Source organism: Onychostoma macrolepis, chromosome 07 (genome assembly GCF_012432095.1).
Source record: "Onychostoma macrolepis isolate SWU-2019 chromosome 07, ASM1243209v1, whole genome shotgun sequence".
In the NCBI taxonomy this organism is placed as follows: domain Eukaryota; kingdom Metazoa; phylum Chordata; class Actinopteri; order Cypriniformes; family Cyprinidae; genus Onychostoma; species Onychostoma macrolepis.
The window spans coordinates 3,480,504-3,496,949 of NC_081161.1; the positions used below are offsets into that span (position 1 = coordinate 3,480,504).

The 16,446-nt window shown below is 35.5% G+C and overlaps 3 protein-coding genes across 9 annotated transcripts in view; 1 reads left to right on the forward strand and 2 right to left on the reverse strand.

Annotated features, from left to right (window-relative positions):
* mapk8ip1b (mitogen-activated protein kinase 8 interacting protein 1b) overlaps positions 1-2,777 on the forward strand; it is a 28,749-nt gene extending 25,972 nt beyond the window's left edge. For all 4 annotated transcript variants that reach the window (XM_058782159.1, XM_058782161.1, XM_058782160.1 and 1 more), the window contains one exon: positions 2,000-2,777. In XM_058782159.1, the coding sequence (XP_058638142.1) occupies positions 2,000-2,072 (73 nt within the window). In that variant the 3' untranslated portion in view covers positions 2,073-2,777. The remainder of the gene's footprint in view (positions 1-1,999) is intronic.
* A 673-nt stretch (positions 2,778-3,450) lies between these two features.
* On the reverse strand, positions 3,451-11,121 carry mrpl21 (mitochondrial ribosomal protein L21). Its single transcript, XM_058783609.1, has 7 exons — positions 11,020-11,121; positions 10,184-10,241; positions 9,533-9,618; positions 8,075-8,238; positions 6,842-6,894; positions 5,904-6,007; positions 3,451-5,810 (listed from the first exon to the last, which is right to left on the reverse strand). Exons 1-7 carry the CDS (start codon positions 11,081-11,083, stop codon positions 5,746-5,748), a joined length of 594 nt encoding a protein of 197 aa, XP_058639592.1. The 5' UTR covers positions 11,084-11,121; the 3' UTR covers positions 3,451-5,745.
* A 2,491-nt stretch (positions 11,122-13,612) lies between these two features.
* The window catches only part of LOC131543754 (probable E3 ubiquitin-protein ligase HECTD4), a 93,405-nt gene continuing 90,571 nt past the window's right edge, over positions 13,613-16,446 (reverse strand). For all 4 annotated transcript variants that reach the window (XM_058781503.1, XM_058781501.1, XM_058781502.1 and 1 more), the window contains exon 76: positions 13,613-15,202. In XM_058781503.1, coding sequence (XP_058637486.1) covers positions 15,066-15,202 — 137 coding nt within the window. In that variant the 3' untranslated portion in view covers positions 13,613-15,065. The remainder of the gene's footprint in view (positions 15,203-16,446) is intronic.

Sequence of the window (16,446 nt, forward strand, 5' to 3'; positions counted from 1 at the left end):
GAAGACACCTGGTGCCACACTCTAATCAGCTAATTAACTCAAAACACCTGCAAAGGCGTTTAAATGGTCTCTCAGTCTAGTTCTGTAGGCTACACAATCATGGGGAAGACTGCTGACTTGACAGTTGTCCAAAAGACGACCATTGACACGTTGCACAAGGAGGGCAAGACACAAAAGGTCATTGCAAAGAGGCTGGCTGTTCACAGAGCTCTGTGTCCAAGCACATTAATAGAGAGGCGAAGGGAAGGAAAAGATGTGGTAGAAAAAAGTGTACAAGCAATAGGGATAACCGCACCCTGGAGAGGATTGTGAAACAAAACCCATTCAAAAATATGGGGGAGATTCACAAAGAGTGGACTGCAGCTGGAGTCAGTGCTTCAAGAACCACTACGCACAGACGTATGCAAGACATGGGTTTCAGCTGTCGCATTCCTTGTGTCAAGCCACTCTTGAACAACAGACAGCGTCAGAAGCATCTCGCCTGGGCTAAAGACAAAAAGGACTGGACTGCTGCTGAGTGGTCCAAAGTTATGTTCTCTGATGAAAGTAAATTTTGCATTTCCTTTGGAAATCAGGGTCCCAGAGTCTGGAGGAAGAGAGGAGAGGCACACAATCCACGTTGCTTGAGGTCCAGTGTAAAGTTTCCACAGTCAGTGATGGTTTGGGGTGCCATGTCATCTGCTGGTGTTGGTCCACCGTGTTTTCTGAGGTCCAAGGTCAACGCAGCCATATACCAGGAAGTTTTAGAGCACTTCATGCTTCCTGCTGCTGACCAACTTTATGGAGATGCAGATTTCATTTTCCAACAGGACTTGGCACCTGCACACAGTGCCAAAGCAACCAGTATCTGGTTTAAGGACCATGGTATCCCTGTTCTTAATTGGCCAGCAAACACGCCTGACCTTAACCCCATAGAAAATCTATGGGGTATTGTGAAGAGGAAGATGCGATATATCAGACCCAACAATGCAGAAGAGCTGAAGGCCACTATCAGAGCAACCCATGCCACGCCGCACTGCTGCAGTAATTCAGGCAAAAGGAGAACTAAGTATTGAGTGCTGTACATGCTCATACTTTTCAAGTTCATACTTTTCAGTTGGCCAAGATTTCTAAAAATCCTTTATTTGTATTGGTAGTAATACAAAGTATTCTTTGTATAGAAGTAATATTCTAATTTTCTGAGATACTGAATTTGGGATTTTCCTTAGTTGTCAGTTATAATCATCAAAATTAAAAGAAATAAACATTTGAAATATATCAGTCTGTGTGTAATGAATGAATATAATGTACAAGTTTCACTTTTTGAATGGAATTAGTAAAATAAATCAACTTTTTGATGATATTATAATTATATGACCAGCACCTGTATACACAATTCCTGGAAGCTGAAAACATCCCAGTTCTTGCATGGCCAGCATACTCACCGGACATGTCACCCATTGAATATGTTTGGGATGCTCTGGATCGGCGTATACGACAGCGTGTTCCAGTTCCTGCCAATATCCAGCAACTTCGCACAGCTATTGAAGAGGAGTGGACCAACATTCCAGGGGCCACAATCAACAACCTGATCAACTCTATGCGAAGGAGATGTGTTGCACTGCGTGAGGCAAATGGTGGTCAAACCAGATACTGACTGGTTTTCGGACCCCCCCAATACAGTAAAACTGCACATTTTAGAGTGGCCTTTTATTCTGGCGAGCCTAAGTCACACCTGTGCAATAATCATGCTGTCTAATCAGATATGCCACACCTGTGAGGTGGATGGATTATCTTGGCAAAGGAAAAGTGCTCACTAACACAGATTTAGACAGATTTGTGAACAATATTTGAGAGAAATAGGCCTTTTGTGTACATAGAAAAAGTCTTAGATCTTTGAGTTCAGCTCATGAAAAATGGGGGCAAAAACAAAAGTGTTGTGTTTATAATTTTGTTCAGTGTAATTCTTTTTAGTGGCCTAGAAAGTGTTTATTAGTATATTCTCTGTCTTCTTTAACAGGAAAGCTTTCCATTTGTACTATAAGGAGTTTGTGGAGGTCTCGTGTCCAACAGAAGACATCTACCTGGAATAATCTCTGACTACAACACAGCATTATTACGACTATGCTACATGAGTATAAGAGAAATAATAATATATGTATATAATCAAAGACTAATATATCTGACAAAAAGGACCAAACGAGATGAAGAGTGACTGACTGAGGGTTGTAAAGTGATGCACATGACCTGATTTTGTGTCAGAATTCGTCAGAATGATGCACAAAAGAACCCTATGAAAAATTGTACAGTATAAAAGGCTGAAATTATTTTCCGGGATATTGAGGATTTTGGATGCGGCTTTCATCCGTTTCTCTGCTCTTGCTGCTGCGCTGCACGTCAGGCATCATAGAGGATATTTTTTCATAGCACAGAACCATACATTCTCGTAAAATATTAGTAAAACCTATTAACGGTAACCAGTTTGAGACAAACAAATCTGCCATTTCAGCTGTTTGTGATGTCTTGATGTCTGTTGCATTTTACAGGTATACCAGCATAATTCAGTCCTAAAACAAGCCTGTAAAGTGAAGTTCATAAGTATTATTCATTTGAAATCCTAAAATAGGACTTCTTTGTTACGAAGTTAGTCACCAAATGAAAAACAGATCTATAAATAACAACAAAGGAGTTGTAAGGCAATTTTATCATATTAATAGAAGTCATTAACAGTTGATCAGAAAATGTTTTAGGACTTTCAGTATTCTATTTGGATCATGACATTCCCTCTTATAAGTGCAATGGAATTAGTAAAATAAATCAACTTTTGATGATATTATAATTATATGACCAGCACCTGTATACACAATTCCTGGAAGCTGAAAACATCCCAGTTCTTGCATGGCCAGCATACTCACCGGACATGTCACCCATTGAATATGTTTGGGATGCTCTGGATCGGCGATACGACAGCGTGTTCCAGTTCCTGCCAATATCCAGCAACTTCGCACAGCTATTGAAGAGGTGGACCAACATTCCAGGGGCCACAATCAACAACCTGATCAACTCTATGCGAAGGAGATGTGTTGCACTGCGTGAGGCAAATGGTGGTCAAACCAGATACTGACTGGTTTTCGGACCCCCCAATACAGTAAAACTGCACATTTTAGAGTGGCCTTTTATTCTGGCCAGCCTAAGTCACACCTGTGCAATAATCATGCTGTCTAATCAGATATGCCACACCTGTGAGGTGGATGGATTATCTCGGCAAAGGAAAAGTGCTCACTAACACAGATTTAGACAGATTTGTGAACAATATTTGAGAGAAATAGGCCTTTTGTGTACATAGAAAAAGTCTTAGATCTTTGAGTTCAGCTCATGAAAAATGGGGGCAAAAACAAAAGTGTTGCGTTTATAATTTTGTTCAGTGTAATTCTTTTTAGTGGCCTAGAAAGTGTTTATTAGTATATTCTCTGTCTTCTTTAACAGGAAAGCTTTCCATTTGTACTATAAGGAGTTTGTGGAGGTCTCGTGTCCAACAGAAGACATCTACCTGGAATAATCTCTGACTACAACACAGCATTATTACGACTATGCTACATGAGTATAAGAGAAATAATAATATATGTATATAATCAAAGACTAATATATCTGACAAAAAGGACCAAACGAGATGAAGAGTGACTGACTGAGGGTTGTAAAGTGATGCACATGACCTGATTTTGTGTCAGAATTCGTCAGAATGATGCACAAAAGAACCCTATGAAAAATTGTACAGTATAAAAGGCTGAAATTATTTTCCGGGATATTGAGGATTTTGGATGCGGCTTTCATCCGTTTCTCTGCTCTTGCTGCTGCGCTGCACGTCAGGCATCATAGAGGATATTTTTTCATAGCACAGAACCATACATTCTCGTAAAATATTAGTAAAACCTATTAACGGTAACCAGTTTGAGACAAACAAATCTGCCATTTCAGCTGTTTGTGATGTCTTGATGTCTGTTGCATTTTACAGGTATACCAGCATAATTCAGTCCTAAAACAAGCCTGTAAAGTGAAGTTCATAAGTATTATTCATTTGAAATCCTAAAATAGGACTTCTTTGTTACGAAGTTAGTCACCAAATGAAAAACAGATCTATAAATAACAACAAAGGAGTTGTAAGGCAATTTTATCATATTAATAGAAGTCATTAACAGTTGATCAGAAAATGTTTTAGGACTTTCAGTATTCTATTTGGATCATGACATTCCCTCTTATAAGTGCAATGGAAATAGTTAACAAAATAATAATAATAATAATAATAATAAATACAACAGTGCCATGGGGTTCCTATTAAAGCTAGAAAGTAAAATGACTTTGGAAGATCTGCTTTTGGCTTGGTTTTAATAAACTCCTGAGGTATTTCTTGTGAAAGCAAGACCTTACATCATTGCGAACAAATTATGTACAAATGGTGTGCTCATTAAAGGCTTGTTCATCAAGGCACATTTGTAGATCACTTATTTTATTTAGATACCAATATACTACAAACTATTTGTTTTCCAGAAGATGTTATATTGCTTATTTCTGTGCAAGTCTCTTGAATCATTATAAATAATATGTCAAATTTAAATCAATACTTAGAAAGGTTTCTTTATGCAGAGGGTGCCAGCGACTTGGGGTTTGTTGTCGTTTCACAGCACGATATTTAATTAAATCCTTTTTGATCTTGATCAAACAACATTTAATTCATTAGACCCTCTCACTCATTCTTTGACGTTTACAAGTTTCCAATGTTTTCAAAGCTTTTCTATACAGATATCAGACCAGATCCTTTAATATTTAAAACAGGTTTGCATAATTAAATGGAAAAAATATTACAATTTATATGAAGCTGTTTTCTGTGAATGTGTGAGACTCCGTTCATTAGCCGTAAGTAGCCTAATTAGAAGAATAACATTGCCCTACAAACCAGCACGTTTATGATATTACATTAAAATAATATATGATAACAAATACCACTTTGCAATTAAGCAGAATAAGGGGCTGTTTTTGTACAGCTAAAAATAACTGGAACTGGAAGTCCTGCACATTCAAGTTAAACGACGCATTTACGTTGAAAATAATTCAATTATAAAGTCATAAAGTGTCAATTACACAGCATTCAATTATACTTACATCATGTCAAGTTTCTTTTTACCTGCTGTTGCTTTTAGCCAATCAGAGTTGAGCACATTAACGTGACGGCCAATCAAAGGTGTTTCAATTAGTCAACACGCAGAAGATCCGCTCAAAACACTTTTGTTCAAAGCCTGTACACGTGGCTTTTTAATAAGTCGACAACATCCAGATACAGTCACGGTTTATGTGCCAAAACCTCATCTGCGTTATTCAGTTAGATATTATCTGATAAAATAAGCAGAATTCATAGCTGCTCCTCACAGACTACATTTATACGCGTAAAATTCAAATGGCATCTAGCTTGAAGGTTTATTGAATTATATGTTCACTGCTTCACAAAACTTCATTTTGTCATCACTAATGATCATGGTGCGGTGTCTTAATAGCTCAACAGACTCAAGGATTCGTTCCATCTGTATGACACAAACACATTTATTGTGACATACAACAGACCGTTATATACAATAATACGCAGCAACTCAATGCTCAAGCCAAACATGATAAAGACAATCTGAAAACATTATTTACAATGGTCTCAAACATGAAACTTGACAAATCATGATTATGGCACATTTCTACTGGAAAATGCACCACGTTGTCAGCAGGTTAAAGCAGTTTTGGTGAAACATCAATGGTGTTGATCCTTAATACGGTCTGCGGCTGAATAATGACTGTGGAGGGGGAAAAAGTTGAATGAATGCACTGGTGAAAAATTGAAACAATGAAAGACTAAGCATCTACTTTGGATTTATAATTCCTCATACTTCTCTTTTTTTGGAATCGATGTCTCTTCCAGAATCTCATGTGAACCATTGGCCAGGATTCGGTCTTCTCAATGACTGTAGCGTGAACTTGTACTAAATCACGGCTGAGCATCAAAAGAACAGACGTGATCAAAGCAGATATCAGAGGAATATAATAATATAACATCAGCTCTACTGATAGAATCTGAAAATGCAGTCAGCTGCCACAGAGAATAACTGAGAGAAAGATAGTGTCATCAGATATTCAACTAAAACATATCAATGCATAAAAGTGACTCTTCAAGAACAATAAAAAAAAAAAAAAAGAGATATATTTGTTTTAAATGTAGAAGCACCAAACTTGTGTCCATTGTACCACGTCTATATAAATCCACAATCCATCATAACATCAGACCACGAATAATGTCAGAAATGTGTACAAACTCAAACCAGTTGGGAGCAAAGCACCGTTTCACAGCACTGAACCTATAATAAAACTCCTTTTCTAGCAAGAATACAATGATTTCTTTCAGACATCTATAGTAAGTGTAATTTCTGCACACATTTTAGGATTGTTTTTCAAGGAAATGCAGAGCATTTAAACACTTACATTCACGAATGTCTTATTTTCCACTAAATAATGCACTCTGGGTATTTAAATGGTGGAGAACACTGTCATGCAAGTACGCGAGCGTCAGACTTGTGCATAAAATAAAGTAAAGATTAGCCTATTTATTAAGAAAATAAAATGTCAGAATATACAAAATTTAATTTTAGTGTATTTATTTAGTGAACTTCAGCTTCAAATTACTGTTTATTATATATATTTGTTTGCAAACTGAGGTCAAAACAATTACATGTGTTAATCTTACATCTTTACATATCATGTATCAATTTTTCTTAGATTATAGCTATAAACCTCATATTAGTTTCAAACTAAAATTACATTTGCATCTTACCCGAGAAGTGGTTTTCCAACAAGAGTGAAATCATTTCCTCCAACTAACAGCACCTGCAAAGAAGTATTAGCATGAAAACTTTGATTACTATACAAATATTATATCCCATGTTGCATGCAAATAGAGAGTGACAAAATGATAAAAAAAAAAAAAATTAGGAAACAAAACATGTATTTATTTGTTGCTTGTATAAACTTGTTGCGTACCTATTAAAATGCCATCTTTTTTGCATCTACCTTACTTTGCATATCAACTTCTTGTATTACGCACAATATATTGGTTAAATTATTTCTCAAATAATGAATGATATGTAACTGGAATAATCTTCAGGCATGTGATGAGTCAAAACAAAAAAAGGCCTGATGCTAATAATAATTTTTGAAAACAGCATTTTGCAGCTTTAGTACATTTACACTTATTCCAATGTGACTTATAAATGTCAGCTTTTGTCAAGTACTTGCATTGTTTCAAGCCATTAAAGGCACAATATGCAAGTTTTCGCCACTAGAGGTGGCATTTACAAAACAATAACAAAGGTGAAGCTTGATGACGCTATGATGTTCACGGATGAGGTGATGAATAAATTTTTTTTTATTAACCGTTCCTTTCATAGTTATTCAAACAGTGAATAAATTATACAGAGAATGCGAGCAAAGAACATTATGACTCTCTATGAGTCTCAAAAAACTCTCCTTATACTCAGTAAAGCTGTCTATACATGGTTTTATGACTGAATACGTACATCTGCACTTTGTTGTTTATGATGAAAGAAGTGACGTGAGAGCTGAATTCAGTCAGCGAGCGTGTGCACAGAACAAAGACTCTGATTGGCCACTGCATTCATAAGCTCAACTCACTCGTGTGTGATTGGTTATAATGCACAACACTGTAAAAACGTGTAAAGAAATCATGGTGCAACATTGAGCGGATCTAAATTTAATGATGCGGTCAACACTTTATTGGCGACAGCCGTAATTTATTTAGTTTAACTGTACTGCAGCATTTGTGTTTTTGGATATTTTATTACGAAAATCTTACATATTGTGCCTTTAAATCGTGGAATTGTTTAAGGACCGATGACGACGCGCACACCCAAAAACATTTACATGGATCATCCCACTGAGGTCAGAAAATACGGAAATCCCATCCCTGAATCTTTGCATCTGCGGTCCAGCGAGCTGTACAGTAATCTGTGTGAGGATCTGAATGCAGTGTTTGAGTGGATGAGAAAACCTTCTCCATTCTTATCCTGTCGCCACACGCTGCATCAATGTGGTTTTCGATGAGGATCAGGTCTTCATTGGTCACTTTCCACTGACGGCTGGCAAAATGAACTACAGCAAACAAGCGTCCATACTCTCCGTTCTCAATCAGACCGTTCACCTTCTGCACGACCGCTGTGAGAATCAGGTGAACGACAGTCATTAAAACACAAGAACATCTGACTCAAAATCAGGAAAACACTCTCATTCTGCTTTCAGGGTATTTGTGACCCTGGACCACAAAACCAGTCATAGACGTACAAGATAGGATTTATAAATGAATAAATAAGCTTTCCATTGATGTATGGTTTGTTAGGATCGGACAATATTTGGCTGAGATACAACTATTTGAAAATCTGAGGGTGCAAAAAAAAAATCAAAATATTGAGAAAATCACCTTTAAAGTTGTCCAAATGAAGTTCTTAGCAATGCATGTTACTAATCAAAAATTAAGTTTTGATATATTTACGGTAGGAAATTTACAAAATATCTTCATGGAACATGATCTTTACTTAATATCCTAATGATTTTTGGCATAAAAGAAAAATGGATCATTTTGACCCATACAATGTATTGTTGGCTATTGCTACAAATATACCTGAGCTGCTTATGACTGGTTTTGTGCTCCAGGGTCACAATTACAGAATGACGGCATGAAATGTAAGACCTTCTTATGTTAAACTGAATAACAATGCAAGACAATTTTGAAAAAAACAAACAATAATAATATATAAAGAAGATAGATATACAAAAAGATAGTTTTGCAAAAGTTTTATGGTATAAAAGTCTCAAAACTTTCTGTCCCCAAATTTCATAATTAATAATTAAAACTTGTTAACAATAATTAAGACTTTTTGTAATGCAATTTCAGAATTTAAGGCCTTTTTTTTTTTAAGGACTTTTTATAAACATCAGATGACTCAACATCTGAAGAACATCTGACTCAAAATCAGCAAAACTCTCTCATTCTGCTTTCAGGGTATCTCCAGAACGACAGAATGAAATGTAAAACCTTGTAATGGTACACTAAATAAAAATTGAAGAACATTTAAAAAAAAAAAAAAATTTTTTTATTTTTTATATATATATTTTTAGGGATTTTTAAAGACTCGTGATACCCTGTTAATTGATTTTTACTGTGCAGTTATTCAACTAGGAGCCAATTTCATTAAATGTATGATATGCCAAAAATATGACTGCTTTTCTGAATATAAATTATTTTTGAGAAAGTTAGCAACCTAGGGCTTGTTTCATAAAACAAGTTTACCAAACAAGCCAGGCTTATTTCAGTTAGTCTGATTTATTTTGAACCAAAACAACTGACAATAAGTCAGACTAACTGAAATAAACCGGTCAAGTACATCCTTTAAGAGCAAATAATCATTCCAGCTCAATCTTCACACCGAGCTCAGATCAGCCAATCACTTGCCTTGATGCCGTTTCTCCTCGCCTGCAGGATCAAATGCAGGTAATTCAGGCCACGGCGGTCTGGATAGTGACGTCTGCGGTACATAACTGTGACAGCACATTAAACTAGGTTAGTATAATAAATACATAGCATGACTTAACACTAGAATACCTTTACGAGACACATAAGAACATGGCAACTCAGTAACTCATCAACAAGTGTGAAAAATGAAAATATTCTTTGAGGTATACAGACCAATCCTGAAAAAGAGAGCTACTATTAACAAATATCTATAAAAGATGATTTCCCATCATTGAATTAAAAAACATAAATAAATAAAAAGGTCACCGCAACTTTAGTAGTTTCTTGCAATTCTGAGTTTATATCTCGCAATTGTGATAAAGTCAGAATTGTGAGATGAAAAGTTGCAATTACCTGTTTTATTTTAACCCATTACAGAAACACTTCCATAAATAAAAGTGTCACAAATAAATCAATTTAGCAGAAACAAGCTACAGTGGGTGCTGTCTGTACATTTGCTCCATATTTTTCAAGTGTACTTCAGATGCCTGCATTTCACCAGCAGACCAACAGCTGAAAAGGCTTGTGTTATACATTTAGGGATCTCAGAAGAGACCAAAACACACATGACCACTACAAGCTGATGTTTACCTGGCAGGATATATGATGCTGCTGGAGCTCTGGAAGCGTTTCAGTGCAGGAACCAAACCTGCAACACGTGACAGAGACTATTCAGCCAGATACACCGAGATACAGTGACCCCGGAGCACAAAACCAGTCTGAAGCAGCAACAGCCAAAAATACACTGTATGGACCAAAATTATACATTTTTCTTTTATGCCAAAAATCATTAGGATATTAAGTAAAGATCATGTTCCATGAAGATATTTAGTATATCAAAACTTCATTAGTAATATGCATTGCTAAGAACTTAATTTGGACAACTTTAAAGATTTTCTCAATATTTAGATTTTTTTTGCACCCTCAGATTTTCAAATAGTTGCATCTCAGCCAAATATTGTCCTATATATCCTAACAAACCATACATCAATGGAAGTTTATTTATTCAGCTTTCAGATGATGTATACATCTCAATTTCCAAAAACTGACCCTTATGACTGGTTTTGTGGTCCAGGGTCAGATATACGTTTAGATGGCAAACTACAGTGGTATGGTAACGTTATATGCAATTATTACTATTGTTTGACATTTGTCTATCCATTAATTCTGTAAAATTACAATGATTTCTTGAACTCAACCTCCGAAAAATGCACATTCAAACTTTTAACGAAACGTTTAAATACAGTTTTTCCTCGAAAGAGTTGAAACTGACACCGAACTGAAGGAATAACCCTTCTCTCTCACACACACACACACACACACACACACACACACACACACACACACACACAGACAGACATTACCAGCGACAAACACACTCGTGCTGACAGTTTATCATCTAAATACACATATAAAGTCATACAGACGTTTCTCCGTGTTTTGTGATAATCGCCGCAGCATCCCGCAAATATTCGCCAGATTCAAAGTCATCTCCGCGGTGCGCGAGCGCCGGAAGCTCAATGTGAGGGAAGGGCGGGAAAATACCTTCCGACGGAAACATCACCGCAATGCAAAGGTTCCTAGCTAGACTTTCTTCTTCTTGCGTTTTAATGGCGTGCTGCTTTCAAATAATTTAACACATCATGATATATGTGACCCAGGACCACAAAACCAGTCATAAGGCTCATCTGAAAGCTGAATACATAAGCTGTACATTGATGTATGGTTTGTTATGATAGGACAATATTTGGCCGAGATATTTAAAAAAATATAAATAATCAAAACATTGAGAAAATCGCCTTTAAGGTTGTCCAAATTAAGTTCTTAGCAATGCATATTATCAATCAAAAATTAAGTTTTGATATATTTACGGTAGGAAATGTACAAAATATCTTCATGGAACATGACCTTTACTTAATATCCTAATGATTTTTGGCTTAAAAGAAAAACCGATCATTTTGACCCATGCAATGTATTTTTGACTACAAATATAGCTGAGCTACTTATGACTGGTTTTGTGCTCCAGGGTCACATGGAACAAGGATATGTTATATAAACACAAATCGTTTTATTTTATAATGGCATCATATTTGTGGATCAGTTATTTAATTTAAATAGTTTTCCTTTGACTTTGAGGCTATTTCTCCTTACGTTTGTATGTTATTTAGACATCAGTGGTCTCTGCCTAATGTAATAATTCTTATATGTTAACATTTTTTTTTCTCTTAAATCACACAACAGTCCTAAGAGCTTTATTTCAATGAGACACTGTGTCTTTGCCTTATGTCTATTCCTATTGGAATCAACTGACAGACAATATTATTTGGTTAATACCTAATCAACAGCAAAGAAAAGCACAGTCACGTTTACATGATAAATATTATTTTTTGACATGCAAAATTTCATATTCACAAATGTAAGTTCTCCTGCAAATTAAAACACTTTTAGGAAGGAAATGGTGCATTATATTGATACTATACAATTTTCTATTTCCCCATTTATATCATGCATAATGTTTATAATATACATGTAATTTGATCTTGTTAAAAAAAAAAATCACATCATGAATATAATTTGACAGATTTTGTGCGGTTCCTAAAAGAACCTAAATTGAAATGTTGATTTCAAATAATCCTGATGCCTGTTTTGAAATCTTTTAACCATTACATAGTCGACATTGTCACTCTGCTATTATTCGTTATTCTCTCTTTTTTTTTTTTTATTACGTACTTTTCCCACTCGTTCAAGGTTGCAGGACAAAAAGAGAATAACAACTTCTGTCCACCAAACTGAAGATATTTGCGAAGTCTCTTCATTATATGATGAACAAAAACACTGAGAAATGCTTTGAATTATATGCTTATAAGATTTGAACTTGTTTTTGCTGATAGAATAAGACCCTCATCCTTCTTTTCCAAGTGAAAAATATCGATCGCTCTTACACTAAGAAATAAGATGATGAAATTCTTGGATAAAAATGAAGTACAAACAACATCTATTTAAAACGGACTGATTCAAATCAAAGTAATAAACAGGAATGCTATGCATTTCTCATAGTTTGACAAAAGAGAGAGGAAAACACTGTTCTGTAATACATCAATATTTTATTTTTGTGACACAGAAACTTCAACACCTCTGTAGATTCATTCACACATCAGTGTTTTGTTCCAGATGCGCAGAGGTAAGACTGGATAAAGTTAATGCAGTCATAAATAATTGTAATAAATATCAAGTAAATGTACAACACATATTTCACTGCATTCAGCTTTTTGTGCGGATGTCTTTTCATAGACTTCTACTCTCCTCCAAAGAGACAGCAAGAAAAAAAAAATGAAGGGACTATTCTTTGATAGCAGCAGTTGACCATATCAAAAAAATAAAATAAAAGAATAACACACCCACACACACACACCCACAAAACCCTATTATAGTGCTGAAATGCTGATATTTTCAATGAAGTACGTCTATGGTAGCATCAAGTGTGTTTGTAATGATGGCTGTACATTATAGAACTCATAACGCAGTTAAATGGTTCACCAGAAATGTTACAACCGATTTCCAGGAAAGATTAGGAAATCCTATTAAGAACACCCAATTTATATTTCAATTGCAAAACAGTATTATCTTTATAGACACAGAAAAGTTGAATTTAAAAATGTAAACAAAATTAAAATAGCCTTTTAAAAACATTTTCTCTTTGGGAGGGAGGGGGTTAAATAATGACCAAAAAAAAAAAAAACCCTAAAAGAAAGCTAAAGTGATTTGTAAATGTTGGGTTCTCCAATGGAGATTTTCATGCACTAGAGTTTTGGGTGCAAAATCATCCCTCATAAGCAATAAAATTGACTGCAGCAGTGCCATTAGGTAATGCAGTTGGCAACCTAAAAGTATTCAAGGATGAATGTTATTTTGGCAACCAAGACCATAAACTTAGCACCGCTCCAAACTGAAGAGCATGGCAGGGAGGATCTTGTATTCAGTCTGCAGCAAACGTTTTCCGCATCGGAGACCACTCAGAAATGAAATGAATACAGTTCAGCGCTCTTTATATTACTATAGCTTGTTTCTGTACATGACTTACCTCAGTTACAGACCTGAGCAGCATATGTACCTTTAATAATATAGGCAGATATTTGTGTCGTAAAGCAGTCTTGCCATTTATAGTTCAAATTCTTAAATAAGCTCGATCACATGCGTACTTGTAGTTCCCGGACAGAGCCTGTAGCTTCAACAGTTCCTTGAAAAGTTTGAATCATTGAGGGCATAAACCCTTTCAAGCCTCTAAATGGGTAAACCTCGCAAATCCTGTCGAGAACATATTCTGGCATTAGGAAAATGAAGTATAATTTAAGACCATTGAGACTTTCTGGCATTACATTCATGACAATAATTAATTACACAACAAATGTGTCAGGTGTATTGCCTGGTCAATTTAGAACAAAACAATAGCACCACAAACAAAATAAAAAAGGCAAACATATCGTGTATTATGGTAAGGAGAATTAGGGAAAAAAATAAAAAAATAAATCAGGTGCATTATTCTAATGTATAGTATATATGAGAATTTAAGAAAAATGCCACAAAAAGAACAAAATCTGAGGTGCATTAGGGTAATGACAATTGAGGGAAAATACCAAAAAAAAAAAAATAGGTGCATTAGGGTAATGACAATGGGAAAGAAACACAAACAAAACATATCAGGTATATTAACGTAATGAGAATTGAGGGAAAATGCAAACAAAAAGAAAAAAAATATCAGGTGCATTAGGGTAATGACAATTTGCAAGAAATGCAAACAAAAAATTTCAAGTGTATTAGGGCAATGAGAATTGAAGAAAAATGCAAAAAAGCACACACAAAAAAAACCCCAGAGGTGCATTATAGTAATGAGAATTGGGGGAATATGCAAAAAAAAAAAAAACGCATTCATGGTACAAAAAGGGTTTATTTTTTGGACATGTTCTTGACCGGTTTCGTGAGATTCACCCCAAATGTATATTGAAAGATGCAAGTATAACTTTGAGCCGAACGTTAAAGTCCTTTGCAAAGCTAAATTCGGCATCTCTGTAGATGAATGTGCGTCAACAATCACTGTCACTAATGGAGCGAAGGCGGCGGCAGTGGTTGAGGCACAATGGGAATGCAAAGATGAAAGACTGATTAAATGAGAGGAAGAGACAGAGAGAGAGATTAAATGTTTAAAAAGGGAGAAAAGCAGTTACAGTGCCACTTCCTTCACATTTGTTGATGAACAGCACATGTAGGTCATTTTATAAAATTGTGGCTTACTCTTCACCACCGCAAGCTGCTGTCAAACTCGCCGCCCTCCGTCAAACACACGCAAACGCTAGTCTCTGTAAAGGCAAATTGGTCTGGGCTGATCAAGTTCCTTCATGACTATTCTTGAAAAAGAAGTGAGAACTGAAGTAATCACTTAAGGTCGTGTGATCGACGGGGATCTGAGAAATCATGTTTAACCGCTGAGAGGATCCTCGCGATAGTGGATAGCATAGCGCAGCTTCTCCAGCATCACGTCGAGGGAAGAGTACTGCGGCAGCTTGACCATGAACATGCAGGTCTCCACGCGAATGTAACGCAGATCTGGTGAACCTGAAACAGATGGAAACACAAAGAGTTAACAGCTTCAGTACAATTCAAAACCAGTGAAATCACGTCATACTCCTTTAACCACTTTATTTAAATACTCAGGACCAATAGCGTTTAAAGAAAAGATGTTTTAGAACAGTTATTGTATTGTCAGTTTAAAAGGTTTCACAGCTATGGAAGCTTATTTCCTTAAATTGCTTTTTTACGCATAATTGCGACTTTTTCATCTCACAATTCTGACTTCTTCTTTTTTTTTGCAGTTGTGAGATTATATCTTACAATTCTCACATTTCTTTCGGAGATAACAAGTCACAATTACCCTTTTAAATTCTGCTCATAATTCTATTATTTATTTATTTCCATGGTGGAAAAAAGCTTCCATTCAAAGTTATATTTAATTTATTAAATCAAACTGATACTTTTTACAATGCTTGAAAATTTCGTAATACAAATATAGTCAACCATCAACACAACGTTTCAGTGTATTTAAAAAAAAAAAAATGTATTATGTAACAGCAAACAATGGTATGTTTTAAGTGTAGGGGTGTGCGATATATATCGCCTGCGATAATATTGCAATTGTTGTTTTAACGATGTGAGATTTGAGTCTTTTGCAAAAACCCCCTACAGAGTGCATGCATTACATGAAGTCTAGACTAGTGCGAATTTAGAGTGCGTTCTTTCAGTCTATTAAAATACATTTAGATTGATCACAATATTCAAGCTATGGGGACAGAAAATGTATATATTTATATCATTTCATATAGTTAATCAATATCACACAGAGAGTGCTGTTTTTGTCCAAACATTACCATGATTACAAATGTAATATATATATTTTTTAAAACAGTTAAAAAAAAAAAAACAAGAAGTTAATTAAGAGACTTATATTTTAGACACCATATTTCCTGTTTTTGCTCATAAATAATTCCAAACACAGCCACAACGCCGTTTTGCGTCTCTGAGCAACATGACGGTGTTTCGTTCCTGAATGAATCAACCGTTTAAATGATTCGGTTCAATCGCAATGACTCCCTATTTAAGTGAACCTCTTAACGCTTAAAGAGCAAAAAGCGCACTTCTTGTGCAAAAGTTTCTCTAATGCTCTTCAGCGGTGAAACCATATGTATGTATAAAGCTTGGCTACTACTGACACTCACTGCAATCATTATTTTCAATTATTACCCTTAATATCGTAATAAGGATTATTAATGTTAATTAACAGAATGCTATTATAAAAAAGTCTG